Genomic DNA, 21,666 nt, shown 5'->3' on the forward strand with positions numbered 1-21,666 from the left:
TTTAAATTGAGTTTAAATGCATTTTTGACTGCAAAGGGCACTTAAAAAATCATGAAGGGAGATTGCGTGGTGGATACAATGCGTGTTCCTTCAGTGATGTATGCACTGAAGGCCCTGACATGTCAATGTAACACAATAGCACTGTACTCCAAGAATATATAGAAATAAAAAAAAATGGGAAAGTCCCATGGTATATAATAAAGAAAAAAAAATTAGAGTAGCAACATGGGATCACTAAAAAACTATTAAGTGTGTTGTTTTCAAATAAGGTATCACACTGACTGGTTTTTGAATTTGTAAAATTTTTTTGTACTTTAGGTTTTTAAAATTTTTCATTAACACATTTTATAGACAGTGATTATTCTTTTATACTCTTATTAGAGAAACTGTTAATATTATAAATACATTCAATTTCCCTAAAAGAAAATCAAGCCTCAAATCCTACCCATTGTGAACCACACTACCCAGCTTAGTGTGACAAATGGTTTCTGAAAAGAATAACCAGTATGAAGTGTGATGAGACATTTTCAGACAGTGGTAACTCACAGTGGTTTTAACTTGCATTTTCCCAATAACTAATGACATTATATTTTCATGTGCTTTTGGTCATTTATATATCTTTTATGGTATGTCTGTGCAAATGTCCATCAACAGGTGAATGGAAACATAAATTGTGGCATATTCATACAAAGAAAAAGTGATCAGCTGAAAAGAATGTTCCAGATTCATGCAATAGTTTGAATGAATCTCAAAACTTCATCCCTAGTGAAGAAATCCATACGCAAAAGTTATCTATAATACGTGTACAATTCCACTTGTATGAAACTTTATAATAGGCAAAACTAATCACAAAATAAAGTCAATCATTGGCTTCAGAAGGAGTGTGTAAATGATCGCAAAACTGCAAAAAAAGAACTTTTGGGGGTGATGGAAATGCTTTTTACCTTGCTTGCAGTGGTGGCCACATGGATGTATTTATCAAAATTTGTTGTATTGTACTTTCAAAATGGGCATATTTTAAAATGTATATTATACTCCAATAAGATTGACTCAAGAGTAAAAAAAGTACATTAGTTGTACCTGCTATGTAATTTGTGAGCTTAGTGCAAAGTGAAACTGTGGGGGCTCCTTGTTCAACAATTAAAAATTTCCAGACTGTAACAGAGGAAATTTGTCTGTCATTGAATCCTCAGTGATAGAACAGTGCACATCATATAGTAGGTTCCAGTAAATTTTGCTAGATGTTTTTAAGAACTTGGGCATCTTCGTGCTCAGAAATCTCCATTTGGGAATAGTGCAACATCCCTTCCTACTTTTCTTGTTTGTTCCCTAGACCTGAGGAAAGAGTATGATACTGAATATAATTAAAAAAAAAATGCTCTAAGAATAGAGACACCTACTGATTTGAAGTTCTTTTATTTTTAAATTCTTAGAAGGGATGAAGAAATACAACTCGGTAATTAGCATAAAGAGAATACATTTCAGGTCGGTGGGTGAAAATTATACAGGCATCATGAAGTAAAAACGAGTTCTTTTTCTTTAGGTACTCCACATTCCTAGCTATAGACTGAGTTATAGTAACAGAGCTACACCTTGTAAGGACCAAGAAAATAAGCTAAGTAATAGGAACAAAGATGTAAGGAAAACAGGTGCATTTAGTTGTGCAATGGTTTGTCTTTTTAGAAGTCAATTTATAGATCATACCTCAGTTAACATCATTTATAAGGATTTTCCCTAAATACATATAATCTGTATTGCCATAGACATTTCTTTTTCTTTCTTTCTTTTTTTTTGAGACAGAGCTTCAAGCTGTCTCCCTGGGTAGAGTACTGTGGCATCATAGCTCACAGCAACCTCAAACTCCTGGGCTCAAGTGATTCTCCTGCCTCTGCCTCCCAAGTAGCTGGGACTATAGGTGCCTGCCACAACACCCGGCTATTTTTTTGTTTGTTTTGTTTTGTTTTTTTTTTTTGGTTGCAGCCATCATTGTTGTTTGGCGGGCCGGGCTGGATTCAAACCCGCCAGCTCAGGTGTATGTATGTGGCTGGCGCCTTAGCTGCTCTGCTTGAGCCACAGGTGCCGAGCCAACCATAGACATTTCATTGGGACTTTTCTCCAGTGTTCCTTAACATAGCTCAGAGCTATGTTATAACAAAGATACCTAGATTTTATTTAAGTTTGTTATGAACAGAATGTGCCCCTTCTCCACAAACTTACCCAAATTCTTACGTTGAAGCCCTAATCTTCCCTGTGGCTGTATTTGGAATGAAAAATTAGGGTTAAATAAAGTCATAAGAGTGGGGCCCTAATCTGATAGGATTAGTGTCCCTATTAGACAACAGAAAACTCAGATTAGATTCTTTCTTTCTCTGTGCAGGCACCCAGGAAAGGCCTTGTAGAATGCAGTAAAAAGATGGTCATTTACAAGCCAGAAATACAGACCTCACCAGGAAGTGAATCCTGGTAGACTTTGATCTAAAACTTCTAGCTTCTAGAATTGAAAGAAAATAAATTTCTGCTGTTTAAGTGACTCACCCTCAGGTATTTTGTTATAGCAGCCCAAGTTGATAGACACATAACATAATCCATATAAAAATATATGTAATATGTATCATTTGATTCAAATAAAGTGACTGGCTTAATCACAGTCACATAATAACCTTGTAGCATCATAAAATTTATATGTACATACATAGAGCATAAAGGTATGAACTCTAAAACTTGAGTAATTCATACAGAACTTTTTCCCACAGAAAATTTAAGGTGATTATATTTTATTATTCACCATCTTAAACCAGAGTATGTGTTTTGAAAACTTTTAAAGAAAGGACAACTAAGGTTTTAAGTGGGTAGAGATATTATTTACATCTAAATATTTAGAATGCCTTTAGGGAGTCTAAGTGTTGTGGTGTTTCACACCACTCAACAGTTTACTTTAGAAATGCCAAGTATCACTGGGCGTGGTAGCTGACGCCTGTAATCCTAACACTCTGGAAGGCCGAGGTGGGTGGATTGCTTGAGCTCATAAGTTTGAGACCAGCCTGAGCAAGAGTGAGACCCAGTCTCTAAAAAATAGCCAGATGTTGTGGTGGGTGCCTTATCCCAGCTACTTGGGAGGTTGAGGCAAGAGAATCATTTGAGCCCACGAGTTAGAAGTTGCTGTGAGCTATGACACTATGGCATTCAACCCCAGGTGACTGAGACTCTGTCTCAAAAAAAAAAAAAAAAAAAATTACATCTTATTAGCGTACACCAATAACTGAAAAAACAGTCCACTGAAAACTACAGCCAAAGATTTCCTGAAAAATCTTAGACAAGTAATAGGTGGAATAGGTGGTTTCATAATTTTAGTATTTGCTTATTGCAAAGGCCTCCTGCCAGTCTGAACTGCTCTCAGCCTTTTCTTTGACTCAAAGGCTTTACTCCAGAATTTATTCAGGGCACCCATTCTGTGTGTCTGGCTGTTTTCCTGACCTCCATACTAATAGTATTTGAGACTATCCTTCTGAATTTTCTCTTACCTACTCGCTGTTTCCCCCATCTTGGCACATTGTACCATAGCTACCAGTGTGTCCTCCTGTAACACATTTGAACTTGCTTCAGGGCAAATACACTGATTCCATTCTCACATTCTTTTATAAACTTCTCCAAGTTCTGCCTTCATTTTCAGAAATTCTGCCTTAAATAAGCAAAGACATCTGCCAAAAAAATCTGGCTCTTCAAGAAGCAAGGTGATTTACGGCTCCTGCTGTAGTTGGTAAAAGGCAGCTTAGAAACTGCAATGAGGGACGGTAAACTGGCTGGTTATTGAGAACTGTGATAAAGGTAGGGACCAGAGGAATTTTTAATTACGAAATCAAAGAAACATGTGGGAGAACTGTTCTTGACAAGCCTACGAAAAGTGAGCTCTATGAAAGTAGAGCCCATGCACATTAAAAATCATGGCACTACTTTTGCCATACAGAACCTTAAATTATCATTCTTTTTTAGTCTTTCCCTGCAATCTTTGAGTATCATGTGATACATAAGTTGATGAAATCAGAAAATAACATTTTATCTTGTGGCACTGACTGGTTTTAACTATTCATCTGCAAACATTTCCTGCTCAGTTTTGAACTATCTTGGTTTTTCTTTATACTGATAATTGAAATTTTATTAAGACCCTTAAAAAATACAACATAGTTGTAAGGAGAAAAAAGACTTTCAGAGTATTTTTTGAGGTCATCCAGATGTGTCGACATTTAGGTTATAGATAAAAGAAAATTCTGTCTCTATTCTCAAATTTTAGTTAAGAATTTTCCTCTTTTTAAAAACATTTTAAGGATCCAGCTTTTAAATAAAAGTTGAAATTGCTCTAAAACACATACAAATTCCAAATACAAACTCCTATTTCATTTTCAACATCTTTATTGAGAACATTTTGCAAATTAGATTTTACAATTTAACATTTTACAACTGGAAATTTTATCTGCTACTACATAAATTGCAAACTTTCCAAAACACTAGAGAAAATCTTTTATTTCTTTGGATTTTTCTGTTCCATGATGAACTCCTGAGATATATTTTTTCTTTTAGCTTCATTTTCATCTTCCTGTGAAATAAATTTTAGAAAATATTAAAATATAAATGTTATATTTTATATAATATTTTATCAGCTATATTTGACATGTTTTAACTATATTTATATCTGTAGAACAATAAACTATGCGATTCCACTAACTCTAGGGGAAAAAAATCTATAAACGCAAATGATAGAATTATACATTTGAATTATTTACAGTGGGTATTATTTTACAGTACACATTGCCTAAAATTTCCTGATATATTTTTAAAAACAACAAATTTTATCAATGCTCTAATTTTGAAAATACCTGCCACTAGAAAGTGTTCCTTCTAAGAGATGAACCAGATAGTTTTACTTCACTGCTTGATAAAAAAACAATAAATTTAACTTCTAAGATACTTTATGTGCTCCAGTATGACACTTTTGTCCCATCTAGCATACTTTCTTGACAGGTCTGCCAATTTTCCAATTACTTGTGGTACCATATGTTATCTAAAAATCAGTCAGGTCTAAAATAGGAAACATGGGCATGTCAGGCTGTAGAATGCTTACAATCTTCTACAGTTTTGATTCTAAGTGGTGGCCTCATAATTCATGGTAGGATCCAGTGAAACACAGTGAATAAATGAAGTAACATCATAATGTCTGCTTCCATAGGAATGAAGTGTATCTTGTGTTCAATATTAAATGGTGACCTTCAATGTGTTAAGTAATAAGAGTCTGGAAAAATATTTCATTTGCAAACCATTTCATCATGTTTCTTCAACAACACCCAAATACAAAGAACTCTTGCTTTCTTAATACTTCTAATTTATCGTGTCAGATCTTCTATTTTTATTAAGAAAAAGAAAAGGCACCATCTAGTTATTTATTGAATTAATTAAAGCATAAGCAGCAATTTCTTATGTATTTCCAGACAATGGTAATATCAGTATCATCGAACAAATCACCCTATTTCTTTGTTAAGTGATGAAACCAAATTAAAATGAATTAAGTAATTCCTGAGCTCTGTAAATTGATATACTAAATTGATTTTATTAAGTAAAAGCAAATCAAAATACATATACTTGTTTTCTATTAAAAAAACAGACGGGCGGCGCCTGTGGCTCAAAGGAGTAGGGCGCCAGCCCCATATGCCGGAGGTGGCGGGTTCAAATCCAGCCCTGGCCAAAAACTGCAAAAGACAAAAAAAAAACCACAGCCCATTCCTGTAATCATTAAGGTGAAAAAGTCTTCCTTTATATACTCTGTCTCTCTAAATTCAACAGTATTTGCTATTTAGACTTTGTCAATACCAGGACAGTAGAGAAATCATCAATATTTTCAACAAATTTGAATTATTATAGACAGATAGGATACCAGGGATGGGGTTTTGAATATCATTTTGTTAGTGTAACTTTATTTTTCTAAGCATGATGGCAACAATATGTCATTTAATTTGTTCCCAATTTATCTCTAGTGAATGGAAATATTTGAGAATGTTCAAATGACTGTTGAAAATTTATTAATATACAGGTAGCTTTCACTTTTAGACAAAAAGTACCTAAAGATTACATTTTAATAAAAAGTAAATTTTGCTCTACACTTTTCACTATCTTCTGCAAAGGAGATACTGTCAGATAGTGTTAAATCAAAGGGTAGAAATGGCAAAAAACTTGTTAGATAGCATTGTCAGTATGTTCCACAAGGCATGGTTTTATCTTTTGTATTTTGTATTCCTACCATTTAACAAGTCATATTAAGTAGGCAGTTGGAGAGTTCAATAAATGTTTTCTGAACTATGTGAAGCAGTGAATGACAGAGAGGTCTACCTGAACTAATATTTAATTTGGAAAACCATAGTATCATTCCTTATTTGGCTGTCACATTTCTAGCAATCTTAATATAACACCTCTGAAAACAGAAATAAGCAAAAACTGTTTGAAGCAATATAAGCCAAAACAGGGATTACAAAGTTCATATCCTTTAACTTGCAGAGGAATGGCGCCTTTTATCACATGGACAGTCTACGAAGTTTCCACATACACGGTTTCCAGTCTTAATCAGCTTGGTTATTTAGTTTTCCCTAGCAACCTTCAATGCTGCCCTAAGTCCACACAAAAATGTAAAGAAATGTTAATAGTAACCTAGAGGGCTAGGAAGTATCTACACACTCTGCTTTCACATTTAACTATGATTCCAAAATACAATTTACGTAAAATAAAAATTCACAATTTTTTTTAATTAAATCATAGCTGTGTACATTAATGTGATCATGGGGCACCATACACTGGTTTTATAGACCATTTGACATATTTTTATCACACTGGTTAACATAGCCTTCCTGGCATTTTCTTAGTTATTGTGTTAAGACATTTACATTCTACATTTGCTAAGTTTCACATATACCCTTGTAAGATGCACTGCAGGTGTAATCCCACCAATTACCCTCCCTCCGTCCCCCCTCCCCCCTTCCTCCCCTCCCTTCTATCCTTCCCTCTATTCTTAGGTTATAACTGGGTTATAGCTTTCATGTGAAAGCCATAAATTAGTTTCATAGTAGGGCTGAGTACATTGGACACTTTTTCTTCCATTCTTGAGATACTTCACTAAGAAGAGTATGTTCCAGCTCCATCCATGTAAACATGAAAGAGGTAAAGTCTCCATCTTTAAGGCTACATAATATTCCATGGTGTACATATACCACAATTTATTAATCCATTTGTGGATTGATGGGCACTTGGGCTTTTTCCATGACTTAGCAATTATGAATTGGGCTGCAATAAACATTCTGGTACAAATATCTTTGTTATGATGTGATTTTTGGTCTTCTGGGTATATGCCTAACAGAGGAATTACAGGATTGAATCACAGATCTACTTTTAGATCTCTAAGTGTTCTCCAAACATCTTTCCAAAAGGAACTCATTAATTTTCATTCCCACCAGCAGTGTAGAAGTGTTCCCTTTTCTCCACATCCACACCAACATCTCTGGTCTTGGGAAAATTCACAATTTTTATTTGGATATAGTTTAATATATGGATAAAATACATGGAAATATGCCAGTAAATTGACATTAATAAAATGCTAGTCTTTTTGTTGTTGAATTTTTCTTAGTAATATAGTATGTTGATAAACACATGCCTTCTGCTACTACATCTTTCTTAATATCGAGGACTTGTCTTAAAATATCTTGCCCTTTTATGTTTTTAAACTACTTGTATAACTAACAAGTCAATCTTCTCCTTTCTACAAAAATATATGTGATCTAGATGTAGCACAGAATTAAGGAAGGGTAGAAAAGGCATTCAACTCTGTATGTTAGAGTTTAACATTAAAATTGCTAATGTATCACATCATCAAAATAATACTAATAGATTTTATCATAAATAAAAACATTAGATTTGATCCAATAAAGTCTCCAGAAAAGATATTTTTTAATGCTAATTTGTGTTTTTAACATTGTAGGTCAATTTTTATAAGAACTTTATATGTATCTCAAAATTAATAAAATCATTAAAGTAGCTCAAGCAGCAACTGACCCATAATGAATAAAACTGCAAAGAGGAGAAGCTTTTACCAAACTATTTCTTTACCACTGGATATCAAAGGCAAGCAAAAATACATTCAGATAAGTGGTAGGTTCTATTCTCTGGTCAGATAAGACATCTGTTTGTTTCCCAATGGAAGAAGACCCCTGCTACACGGATCAATTTCTTAGTGACAGCCCTGACAAGTTTGACATTTGTTTCATGAAGTGTTCTGAAAACAGCCAGCAAGGAAATGTACCTTTTGAGGCTAATGGAAAGTAGACAGGCTTATCTCTTAATATTTAAACTTGTTAATTCATATTCCAGAAAACATGTTGATTATAACAACCTTGTAGATCTGCTAATTTTATGTAGAATTTAAGAATGTGCACTCATTTAACAGTAACACAAAATAACTAAATGTGGTTCTTGAGCCTTCTTGCTCTTTTTACATTGATAGAATGATAGTGCAGAGAATGGTAATTTCTAGGCATACATGGACCACATAATAATAGTCTAGTGTTCCAGGTGCCAATATGACACTAGAAGAGTTAATCTAAGAGAAATAAATAAAAACTCTGGCATGTTTATTTATCTAAACTCTCTCTTACCACTGAGTAAAACTTCCAAGATTTTGTTTAAAATTTGTTATTTAGCTTGTACTATCAACTTGGAATAGAGAAGTCCTTCTTTCTCTCCTTCTTTACAAACATGATTTAGTTCTCATAATGATTCAAAGAATTGATGCTACTTACTAAAACCCATCCATTCTTCTTTTCCTTTCTCTTAAGAGGTCACTAACGCCAAACAATGGCCAATTATTTCAGCTTCTGGATTTATACCACACAGGTTAATACTTGGGCTTAAATCACAGCCTGCAAATACAGATGACTCTGTGTTTTCCTTGTACAATGCCAACTTTTAAATGATTTCTTTTTAAAGATAGGATTATATAAATAGTAATCTTCAAAAGGGTCAGGGTTATATTATAAATGGTAAGACTTGAAACTGTAAGGACGTTAGTGGAAAAACTGGTAAAATTTGAATATGGTCCACAGTGTGGTTAATAGTATCTTAGTGATAATTTCCTAGATTCAGACATGCTATGGTTATATAAATATAAAATGGTAACACTATAGGAAACTGGATGGAAGGCAAATAAAAATTCTCTATACTATTTCTGAAGTTCTTCTGTAGTTTTAAAAGTATTTTACAATATTTTAAAAATTGTCCACTTAATGAAAGTTTTCTAAATTCAAGTTAAATACGTAAAATATATTCTTCTTAATAAAGTATCTCAAGAATGGAGGAAAAGGTATCCAATGTACTCAGCCCTACTATGAAACTAATTTATGGCTTTCATAGGAAAGCTATATAACCCATTTATAACCTAAGAATATGGGGAAGGGGCAGTGGGAGGGGAGGGAGGGGGGAGGTTGGGCAGAGGGAGGGTGATTGGTGGGATTACAACTGCGGTGCATCTTACAAGGGTACATGTGAAACTTAGTGAATGCAGAATATGATTGTCTTAAAACAATAACGAAGAAAATGCCAGGAATGCTATGTTAACCAGTGTGATGAAATGTTTTGAACTGTTTATAAAACCAGTGCATGGTGCCCCATGATTGCATTAATGTACACAGCTATGATCTAATACTAATAAAAAAAAATAAAAAGAAAAAAATACGTAAAATACATGGACAAAGATTTTTATGAGGAAAAACCTCAAGGCACTTGTAGCCCCTACACCAAAATACAAAATATAGCTAAAATAAATAATTTTCTTTCTATCATTCTTCTCCTAACTCCTTTACTAAGTACGTAAAAAGTTCATAATGGTGATGTTTTTAATTTTTATTTTCTTGTCTGTGCCTTCCTATATTTTCTTTATTTTCCACTGTGAGCATGGATTACCTTCACAATCAGAAAATATAGCTTTCTTTTATTAAGTCCCTTTATAATCTGGCCAATTGAACTATATCCAGAAATAATTCAGGAATAACAGGAATCTATGTTTACAAAGATAATGAAGTTAGTTGTTTCTACTTTACCAAATTAGCTATTCACAGCAGGCAAAGATACATGATTGCACAATAGCAAAATGAAGTGAGAAGGTACAGATAAGAACTTAAAATGTTTTTATTAATATTTTCTTATGATATTTTCTTTAGATTTCAAATATTCCTCTGTCTAATCAAAGAAGGAATAGTTATTGTAATTGGATTCAAATTAATACTCAAAATTATCTGTATGCTTTAAAAATGGTCCATCCTTTTTAAAAACCTAAGTAGCTTCTGGGGAAAATATACTCAACCCATTATAACTTGTAGTTATAGAAGAAGTGTAGAAAATCAGTATATAATATATTGCTTCAATCTGTGGTCAAAATTTCCTTATTTTATTCATTTAAAGTGAACTCTAGATATAATTCTCCACAGCATTTACAAACGTGCTTTTAATATATAAAATATGCTAGTGCTGCACAATGAGTAAAAAATTTATCTTAATAACTAGAAAAATACTGATGATAATGAAAATGTTTTAGGCAAAATGAGCACACTGCATGCTTCAGACTAAAATTAATTAGAGTTTTTAATGTTTTACAATTCTACCGTAATTCTTTAAATGGTGCATTTACTTCATAGTAATAAACACTTGGATCATTAAGTAAAGTGCAAAATGTGTGTGATGTGCTTCATTTAACAACCCTTTGGCCTTTTTTTTTTCTTCTATATTTCTGCATTCAGTTTTCCAATGCATTGAAGAAGCAACTGAAGACCACAATTAAATTTCCTGACTTTGCATATTTGAGATTCTTCTTTCACTTTATACAAAAGGCAATTAATCTACCATTTTACAACTGAATCTCAACATTAGTGAGCCATGATAGATATTAAAATGAACTTACAAGGAATGCTTAATTAAATTTACGGTAAAAAGCATAAGAAATTTTTTTTCTTATGACAAAGATCGCATATTTAATCAGAAATTCTAGTGCTACCTTATAAGATTAAAGTAACCTGGGCATTCTTTATATATGTGTATGAACTAGGTTTATAAAGAAAAATAGCTCCTTTTGTAAATTTTTACCTTTTTATCTACTTAGTGATTAAATAAAATGTAGTTAAAGAAATCTCCTTTAATGTTATAAAATCATATTCTTTATTTTAATAAGAAATAAGATAAAGGACAGTAATAAATGTCTAATTTCATATATGAGAATACTTGAGTAACTCTTTCTTTCTTTGAGCTATTACTTCTTTCTCCAATTTGTGATTCTGCAGATCTACTAGAGTAAGTTTTCTTAGCCTTTATCCCCTTCTATCACTTTTTACTTCTTTGTGATGGATTTTGGTAGCAAAGAAATGGGACAGTTAAAAACAAGACTGGATTTCCCATATGTGACTGAAGATTAAAAGGGACTCTCTCTGGAGAAAGGAAGAAAGGCCCTGGCACAGCCATCTAAAAAAGGCATATTTATACTAAAAGAAATGAAAATTAGTGAGTGAAAGTTAGAGTCTGGCAAAATAGGAAAAATAAAAGAAAGGAAGTGAATGGATAGTAAGTGCAAGTTAGGGTACATTCTTAATGAGCATAAACTCTATTCTCTTACGTTTTTAATCTTCCCATAAACATGAAAAAGCACAACTTTTATAACACTAATTTTTAGGTGTTTAAGATATATTTTAGATATGGTGCTAACCCAAGGGGCTAAAAATACCATAACGGTTTTTTCTTCCCCTGACAGACGAGCTCTTACATGATGAACATGTTTGATAGCCTCTAAGGCACTTCAGAACACTCTCCTTTGTTAGTATACTTCCAATATCTGGGAGATAAGCAAGAAAGAGTATGTTAGAAAGCTACATTAGAGGTCCACACATAGGTTACTTTCCTTTATTCTTAACGTTTTTAGTTTAAAAGTTATCTGCTTTTGAAGTATTTGGGTGGATAAGTTAGTGTTCAGTTAACACTGGTTATAGGAAAAAAAAAACCTCCCTCAAATTCTAAAAAGAAACCAACATAAATATATTTTCAAATGAGAACAGCACACATGTCTAAATATATATTGACTAATACTTTTACATAAATTTTCTCTTATTTACTAAATGTAGTATTTAAAAAATCAAAAGGTGCTAATATTTAAAGATGGTACATATAAACTATTTTTCCCACAAGTACTCAAGGAGAAAAGATATTTCTACACTTATATATAGTTTTATTTTTTTGCCCTAAATACATGTGAAAGTTTAAAAAATTCTACCAAATTAAAATCAGACAAAAATAATGTCCAAAAATATCCAAAATCGGCAAGATTATAGTTGAATAGTCAAGAGATTTTTAGGTTGGATAGAAATCAGTGACCAGGCCATAAAATTTTCAGAGATGTACACGTGTTGTTTAGTATGACTAGAAATTACTCAGCAATAACTAATTTCATTATATAAACTGAAAAATATTTACATATAGCATGTTTTATTTAATCATTAATATAAGCAATAACCATGATACTGGGATTGGCCATTGTAGAAGCAGTGTCTTCTTTAAAGAGGTATGACAGTATTATTCTTCAATGGACAATGGGAATTTTAATACAACACTGAAGAGGTAATACATATATAAGGAGAAAAATATCTTTTATGCTTAGTCAGGTCCTAAGATTAATTTTTTACCAAAACTAACTTCTATTCTGTTATTAGCAAAAGCATAATAATAATTTTTGGCCATTTTAACTGATAAAATAAAAAATAAGAGAAAATATTAAAAATATAATTCTATATTTCCTTTGCAGAGTCTTTTAAGTTCTAAACAGTTGTAGCTCTTACCACTGTCAAAAAAAAAATCAAACAGAATTTGTATAAATGGTAATCTAGCAACTTTAATGCTACTTTAGAATACATAAAAGACATTCAAAAAGTGAAAGGTAACATAGACTCCCTTAATGAAAATGATATAATTTGCATAGTAACTTGATTTAATTGAATCTAATTTCTAACATTCAGAAAGAAAATTATAAATTGCATTAAGAAATAAAATAGCCTGACTTAAAGTATTTTAATACTTGAAATTCTTTTAATATTATTACTTCTGAGGCCAGATACGCAGTAAATATTTTATTTTTTTACTTTCATTTATTTATTTATTTTTTATTGTTAAATCATAGCTGTGTACATTTGTGCAATCAAGGGGTACAATGTGCTGGTTTCATATACAATCTGAAATATTCTCATCAAACTGTTCAACGTAGCCTTCATGCCATATTCTTAGTTATTGTATGTAGATATTTGTATTCTGCATTTAGTAGGTTTCGCCTGTACCCATTCTAAGATGCACCATAGGTGTGGCCCCACCCATTACCATCCCTCCACCCTGACTTCCCCACTCCCTTCCCCTTCCTTGGCCCTTTCCCCATATTCTTGTGCTATAGTTGGGTTATAGCCTTCATATGAAAGTTATAAATTAGCTTCATAGTTGGGCTGAGTACATTGGATACTTTTTCTTCCATTCTTGAGATACTTTGCTAAGAAGAATACATTCCAGCTCCATCCATGTAAGCATGAAAGAGGTAAAGTCTCCATCTTTCTTTAAGGCTGCGTAATACTCCATGGTATACATGTACCACAATTTGCTAGTCCATTTGTGGGTCGAGGGGCACTTGGGCTTCTTCTATGACTTAGCAATTATGAATTGGGCTGCAATAAACATTCTGGTACAGATGTCTTTGTTATATTGTGATTTTTTGTCTTCTGGGTATATACCTGGTAAAGGAATTATAGGATCGAATGGCAGGTCCATTTTTAGTTATCTAAGTATTCTTCAAACATCCTTCCAAAAGGAACGTATTAGTGTGTATTCCCACCAGCAGTGTAGAAGTGTGCCCTTTTCTCTACATCCATGCCAACATCTCAGGTTTTGGGATTTGTTATGTGGGCTACTCTTACTGGGGTTAGGTGATATCTCAAAGTAGTTTTGATTTGCATTTCTCTGATGATAAAGGATGATGAGCTTTTTTTCATGTGTCTGTAGATCGTGCATCTGTCTTCTTTGGAGAAGTTTCTCATCAAGTCCTTTGGCCACCCTGAGATGGGATCACTTGTTCTATTCTTGCTAATATGTTTGAGTTCTCTGTGGATTCTCGTTATTAAACCTTTATTAGAGGTATAATCTGCAAATATTTTCTCCCATTCTGAGGACTATCCACTTGTTTTTAGTTTGATCAGGTCTCAGTAATGTATTTTTGATACTGCTTCAATTGTCTGGAGAATCCTCCTCATAAAATATTCACCCAGGCCGATTACTTCAAGAGTTTTCCCTGCACTTTCTTCAAGTATTTTTATAGTTTCATGTCTTAAGTTTAAATCTTTTATCCAGTGAGAGTCTATCTTAGTTAATGGTGAAAGGTGTGGGTCCAGTTTCAGCCTTTTACAGATCACCAGCCAGTTCACCCAGCACCATTTGTTAAATAGGGAATCTTTTTCCCCACTGAATGTTTTTAATTGGCTTGTCAAAGATCAAATAATGGTAAGTAGCTAGATTCATCTCTTGGTTCTCTATTCTGTTTCAGACATCTACTTTTCCGTTTTTGTGCCAGTACCACGCTGTTTTGATCACGACAGATTTATAGTACAGTCTCAGGTCTGGTAGTGTGATTCCTCCTGCTTTGTTTTTATTTCTGAGTAATGTTTTGGCTATTCAAGGTTTTTTCTGATTCCATATAAAACAAAGTGTTATTTTTTCAAGATCTTTAAAATATGACAATAGAGCTTTGATAGGAATTGCATTAAAATTATATATTGATTTGGGTAGTATAGACATTTTAAAGATGCTGATTCTTCCCAACCATGAGCACGGTATGTTTTTCCATTTGTTAACATCTTCAGCTATTTCTTTTCTTAGAGTTTCATAGTTCTCTTTATAGAGATCTTTCATATTCTTTGTTAGATAAACTCCCAAATATTTCATCTTCTTTGGCACTACTGTGAAAGGAATAGAACCCTTGACTGTTTTTTTTTGGCTTGACTATTGTTGGTATATATAAAGGCTACAGATTTATGGGTGTTGATTTTGTAGCCTGAGACATTGCTGTATTCCTTGATCACTTCCCTGATCTAAAAGTTTTGTAGTAGAATCTCTAGTGTTTTCCAGATATACAATCATGTCATCTGCGAAGAGTGAAAGTTTGATCTCTTCCAACCCTATGTAGATACCCTTGATCGCCTTTTCTTCCCAAATTGCAATGGCTAAAACTTCCATTACAATGTTAAACAGCAATAGAGACAATGGGCAACCTTGCCTGGTTCCTGATCTAAGTGGAAATTATTTCAATTTAACTCCATTCAATACGATATTGGCTGTGTGCTTGCTGTAGATGGCCTCTATCAGTTTAAGAAATGTCCCTTCTATACCAATTTTCTTAAGAGTTCTGATCATGAAGGGATGCTGGATACTATCAAAAGCTTTTTCTGCATCAATTGAAAGAACCATATGGTCTTTTATTTTTTAGTTTGTTTATGTGCTGAATTACATTTATAGATTTACGTATATTGAACCAGCCTTGAGAGCCTAGGATAAAACCCACTTGGTCATGGTGTCTAATTTTTTTGATGTGTTGTTGGATTCTGTTTGTTATGATCTTATTGAGTATTTTGTATCAATATTCATTAGTGATATTGGTCTATAATTTTCTTTTCTTGTTGGGTCTTTCCCTGGTTTAGGGATCAAGGTGATGTTTGCTTCATAGAATGTGTTGGGTAGTATTCCTTCTTTTTCTATATTTTGGAAGAAGTTTAGTAATACAGGTACTAGTTCTTCTTCAAAAGTTTGGTAGAATTCTGACGTAAAGCCATCTGGTCTTGGGCTTTTCTTTTTAGGGAGACTTTGTATTGTTGATGCTATTTCAGAACTTGATATAGGCCTGTTTAACATTTCCACTTTGTTCTGGTTAAGTCTTGGTAGGTGGCATACTTCCAAGTATTGGTCGAGTTCTTTCAGATTTTCATATTTCTGAGAGTACAGTTTCTTGTAGTAATCATTAAGGACTTTTGAATTTCTGAGGGGTCTGTTGTTATTTCATCTTTACCATTTCTGATTGATGAAATTAGAGATTTTACTCTTTTTTTCCTGGTTAGGTTGGCCAAAGGTTTATTTTATTGACCTTTTCAAAAAACCAACTTTTGGATTTATTGATCTGTTGTACAATTCTTTTGTTTTCAATTTCATTTAATTGTGCTCTGATTTTGATTATTTCCTTTGTTCTACTGGGTTTGGGGTTGGAATGTTCTTCCTTCTCCATGTGCTTGAGATGTCCCATTAAGTTATTAACTTCCTCTCTTTCTGTTTTCTTGAGGAAGACTTGCAGTACTATAAATTTTCCTCTTAAGACTGCCTTTGCAGTATCCCAGAGGTTCTGGTAATTCGTGTCTTGATTGTTGTTTAGTTCCAAAAATTTGGTGATTTCCTTCTTAATCTCATCTATAACCCATCTGTCCTTCAGCATAAGATTATTTAGCTTCCATGTTCTTGTACGGGTATGCAGATTCCTGTTGTTATTGAGTTCAACTTTTATTCCATAATGGTCTGAAAAGATGATGCAAGGAATAATTTTTATTTTTTTTTAAATTTGCTGAGGTTAGATTTGTGGCCTAGGATGTGGTCCATTTTGGAGTATGTTCCGTGGGCTGATGAGAAGAATGTGTATTCAGTTTTGTTGGGATGAAATGTTCTGTAGATGTCTGTTAAGTGTAGACGATGAATGGTTAAGTTTAAATCTAAGATTTCTTTGCTTAGCATCTTTTTGGAGGATCTATCCAGCACTGCTAAAGGGGTGTTAAAATCTCCAACTACTCTGGAACTGGAGGAAATCAAGTTGCTCATGTCTGTTAGAGTTTCTATTATAAATTGAGGTGCGTTCTGGTTGGGTGCATAAATATTAATAATTGAAATCTCATCATATTGAGTATTACTTTAACAATATGAAGTGTCCATCCTTATCCTTCCTTATTTTGGTTGGTTTAACACCTATTGCATCTACGAATAGGATTGCAATGCCTGCTTTATTCTGCTTTCCATTTGACTGGAGTATAGATGACCATCCCTTCACCTTGAGTCTGTATTTGTCTTTTAATGTAAGATGAGATTCTTGTATGCAGCAGATATCTGGCTTGAGTTTTTTTACCCAGTCAGCCAACCTGTGCCTCTTTAGAGGACAATTTAAACCATTCACATTAATTGAGAATATTGATAAGCCTTTTGAGAGTCCAGTTGACATTTTTAATCCTCTTGCGACTGTGTTAGTTGGAATTTGATCCAAAGTTTCTGGGTGGGTTTACTTTTGTGGTGGAGGATTATGCTGGTCTTTATGGAGGATAGGTCTGAGAATATCCTGGAGAGCTGGTTTCGTTGTGGCAAATTTCTTCAACATGTGAATGTCATTCAAGTATTTAATTTCTCCGTCATAAATGAAACTCAGTTTAGCTTGGTACAGGATCCTGGGTTGAAAGTTATTTTGTTTTAGGAGATTAAAAGTCGATGACCATCCTCTTCTAGCTTGAAAGGTTTCAGCAGAGAGATCTGCGGTTATTCTAATAGTCTTCACCTTGTAGGTAATGGTTTTCTTTCATCTGGCTGCTTTCAGAATTTTCTCTTTCATATTAACTTTAGTGAAATTGATTATGATGTGTGGGGGATGTCTTATTCGGGTTGAGTTGTACTGGAGTTCTGAAACTGTCTGCTATCTGAAATTCAGAATCTCTTGGCATGTCTGGAAAGTTCTCTTTCATAATCTCATGGAGAAGATGCTCTGTGCCTTGTGAAGCCACTTCATCACTTTCGGGGATCCCTATAAGACAAATATTGGTTTTCTTCAAACTATCCCAGAGCGCTCTGAGGGAGTGATCTGTTTTTGTCCTCTATTTCTCTTCCTCTCTGAGAGTTTGGGAGCGTTCGAAAGCTTTGTCTTCAATGTCAGACATCCTTTCTTCTGCTGGCTCCATTCTGTTACTGAGGGATTCTACTGTGTTTCTCAGATCTTTGAGGGCTGCAACTTCTTATCTCAATGTGTCAAAATCTTTGGTCATTTGGTCTTTGAGTTCATTGAATTCTTGAGACATCTTTTGGGTTACTGCTTGGAATTCTAATTTGATCTTATTTGCTATCCAGATTCTGAATTCAATTTGTGACATCTCAGCTATTTGTGCATGGGATCTTGTGCTGTGTCGACCCATTGTTCCTTGGGGGAGTTGATCTACTCTGATTATTCATATTGCCAGTTTTTCCTTTGATTTCGTCTCATGGTTGTTTTTCACTGTTACATCTGGCCATCCTCAGAGTTGCGGTGGTGTCTCTCTGAGATTAGACCCTGGGGGGATCACTCTATTGTTGCTGGATCTTTGTAGGTAGTGACCCTGTGTAGCTCTTCTGGGGCTGCCCCAGCCAGGGAGTTCTGGTTGTGGGAGCGTCTCTGGAGTGTGACACACTCCACTGCTGGATCCGGATCCAGCAACAAGGCATGGAGTGGTGTACACAGTTCTGGGAGTGCCTTGCGCCCAGTGACTTTGGCACAGAGGGCCCAAGGCTCCAGCAGTTTCTGGTCAGGAGAAGGGCTCTGCACAGAGGCAGGGAGGGCTCCAGAGGGCACATGGCTACCAGAGTCCCTGGCCAGATGAGCAGGCAGTGTGGAGGCAGGGAGGGTACAGGAGGGAGGACACGGGGTTGTGTGCCTTCCGGAGTTCCTGATTAGGGCGTGGGGAGGCCCGGTGGGTGGGGTAGCAGGTCCCGGTGCAGGTCTTACCAGCGTCCTGGTGGGTGCAGCTCTTCCGGAGGTCCAGGAGGGCCCTGGCACAGCTCTTACCGGGCTCCGGGTGGCGCAGCTCTTTCAGAGGTCCAGGAAGGTCCCGGTGCAGCTCTTACTGGGGTCCAGGAGGGTGCTGATTGCTGGTCACAGCGCAGCTCTTCTGGAGGTCCAGGAGGGTGCCGATCACGGATCGCAGGGTAGCTCTTCCGAAGGTCCAGGAGAGTCCCGGCCGCAGCTCTCGTGAATTGCCTTTTTAATCTCTTAAGATATTGGTTTTTTTCCTATCTGTGTTTTTAATAATTTATATTTGATGGATATCAATCTTCTGATATTTGATGCAACTATAGTTTGGCTAACCTGCTTTTCATCTTTTTTGTTCATAAATTTTATGTCTTAAAAGTGACTCTGAGATATATTCTTCTTATTGTATGTTTGAGTCATTAGTTGTCTTCCCCTACTAGTCTCTAAAGTTAAGTAAGGGCAGGATGACGTCTGTGGTTCCTCACATTTTATCTCCAGTGCTTGGCACTTCTGCCTCCTGGTTTTCCAGTCCCGCGGCACCACGCAGAGAGCCATCTGCTGAGAAGACAAGTGCCTGGGACGCTCCGGCTCCCAACTCACCTCCACTCCCGGCTTTGGGCCACAATAAATATTTTAAAGTGACAATTTTAAGACTAAGACACAACTTAGTATCTAGGGAAAAAATCTAGATAATAGATTTTCAATTAGGGAATTCATAGATGGTTTCAATATAAAGTATCTTCAATATACAGTACCCTTGGTAAATAGGATACTGCAATGTATTCATTTCAAAAGCCAATCAATTAAAGATGGACTTTAGGCTAATTTGGGAGCAACTATGGTATGTATGGGACATTTCTCTTATTCTCATATATTTCTCCTGGGAGTCATCAAGTCACAGAATATTAAAATGAGAAAAATCCTAAGACATCTTACCTATACCCTCACTATTAAAATTCTGATCACTGAATTGACAAAAATATGAAATCAATTTCTCCATGAGATTTTTGAAACTGTCTAGTGGCATAAAAAAAAAAAAAAAAAAACAATTCCCCAAACAGTCTCTCACACTCAAATGATTTAAAACTTTGTTAAATCAAAATAGTAACTTCTTAGTGGAGATGATACCTGCCAATACCACTTAACTGAATGACCAAGGTTAACATCTCTAGTAAAGTACAGCATGCATGTCGACACCATGTTCCCCTGATGTGCTGCACTGACAGCAACAACACTTCCGGTCTGTTGTAGCTATCCCAGTAATGCACATACTCAATCTAATCTGGAGAAAATACCAGACAAACACAAACTGGGGGACATTGTGCAAAATAACTCAACAACGTTCTTTAAAATCATCAAGATCATGTAAAGCAAATAAGGATTAAGGAAACTCCACAAACCAGAAGAGATTAAGGAGACACGATGACAAAATGAACCTTTAAACTGACAATTTTGAGACTAAGAAACAATTTAGTATCTAGGAAAAAATCCAGATAATATATTTTCTTTTCTTTTTTTTTTTTTTGAGACAGAACCTCAAGCTGCCATTCTGGGTAGAGTACCGTGGCGTCACAGCTCACAGCAACCTCCAACTCCTGGGCTTAACCAATTCTCTTGCCTCAGCCTCCCAAGTAGCTGGGACCACAGGCACCTGCCACAATGCCTAGATATTTTGTGATTGTAGTTGTCATTGTTGTTTGGCAGGCCCAGGCTGGATTCGAACCTGTCAGCGGCTGGCGCCTTAGCCGCTTGAGCTACAGGTGCCGAGCCAGATAATATATATTTTCAGTTACGAAATTGATAAACCTTCCAAAATAAGGGTTGGACCCTGAACAAGAAAAAGGGCACCAGTTGGCAAAATTGGTAAAATAAAAACGAATTCTATAGTTTACTTGACAGTATTGTACTAAGGTTAACTTTTTCAGCTTGATCATTGTTTTATGCTTATTAAAGATGTTAGCATAAGGAGAAGGTAGTTAAAGGGTATTATAAAGAACTCTCCATACTGTTTTTTGTATTCTTTTAAAACCTAAAGGTATCTCAAAATAAAAAATAAAAACAGACAACAAAAAACAATCTTTGTTAGAAGATTCAGAAGTAAGTAAATAGGTCATTATAGAAGTTTTGAGATACACAAAAATCAAGAAATGTAAAATCTGCATGGATGGAAACAAATGAAGCATCCCAGCAACACCAAAAAGCCAAGCAAGTGGAAACTTGCACGGGTGAATCAAAAAGGTCATTGTCGACCTATGTTTCTTGGAAGTGAAATAATGGATCTTAACACAGTCTGTCTCAAAACTTTTCGAATACATAGTGGACCATGTATGCATTGATTTTTAAGTACTATAAAATTACCTGACAAAATAATATGCAGAGGTAATCAGAGTTATAGATAATGGGGTTTCAGCATTTCCATGATATGGCCAGCACATTACAGACTCCATACTTATATAAATCAATATTTACTGCTTGCTAATAAAATCATAGTCATTCAGCAACACTGAGTGGTTTTTATTTTTTATTTTTATTGTTGGGAATTCATGGAGGGTACAAAGAACCACGTTACAATGATTGCATTTGTTAGGTGAAGTCCCTCTTTTAATTGTGTCCTGCCCCCAAAAGGTGTGTCACACACCATGATCACCCCCACCCCTCCTCCTTCCCTCTCTCTCCTCTCCCCTTTCTCCACCCTCTACCATGTACTAGGTCACTAATTGTCCTCATATCAGAATTCAGTACATAGGATTCTTGCTTCTCCATTCTTGTGATGCTTGACT

The 21,666-nt window shown here is 34.9% G+C and overlaps 1 protein-coding gene across 1 annotated transcript in view; it reads right to left on the bottom strand.

Moving 5' to 3' along the window:
* Nucleotides 1-4,389: 4,389 nt before the first annotated feature.
* The window catches only part of PHF14 (PHD finger protein 14), a 195,480-nt gene continuing 178,203 nt past the window's right edge, over nucleotides 4,390-21,666 (bottom strand). Inside the window, exon 18 of the mRNA XM_053609493.1 lies at nucleotides 4,390-4,591. Coding sequence (XP_053465468.1) covers nucleotides 4,517-4,591 — 75 coding nt within the window. The 3' untranslated portion in view covers nucleotides 4,390-4,516. The remainder of the gene's footprint in view (nucleotides 4,592-21,666) is intronic.

This window comes from Nycticebus coucang, chromosome 11, assembly GCF_027406575.1.
Source record: "Nycticebus coucang isolate mNycCou1 chromosome 11, mNycCou1.pri, whole genome shotgun sequence".
Taxonomy (NCBI): Eukaryota; Metazoa; Chordata; class Mammalia; order Primates; family Lorisidae; genus Nycticebus; species Nycticebus coucang.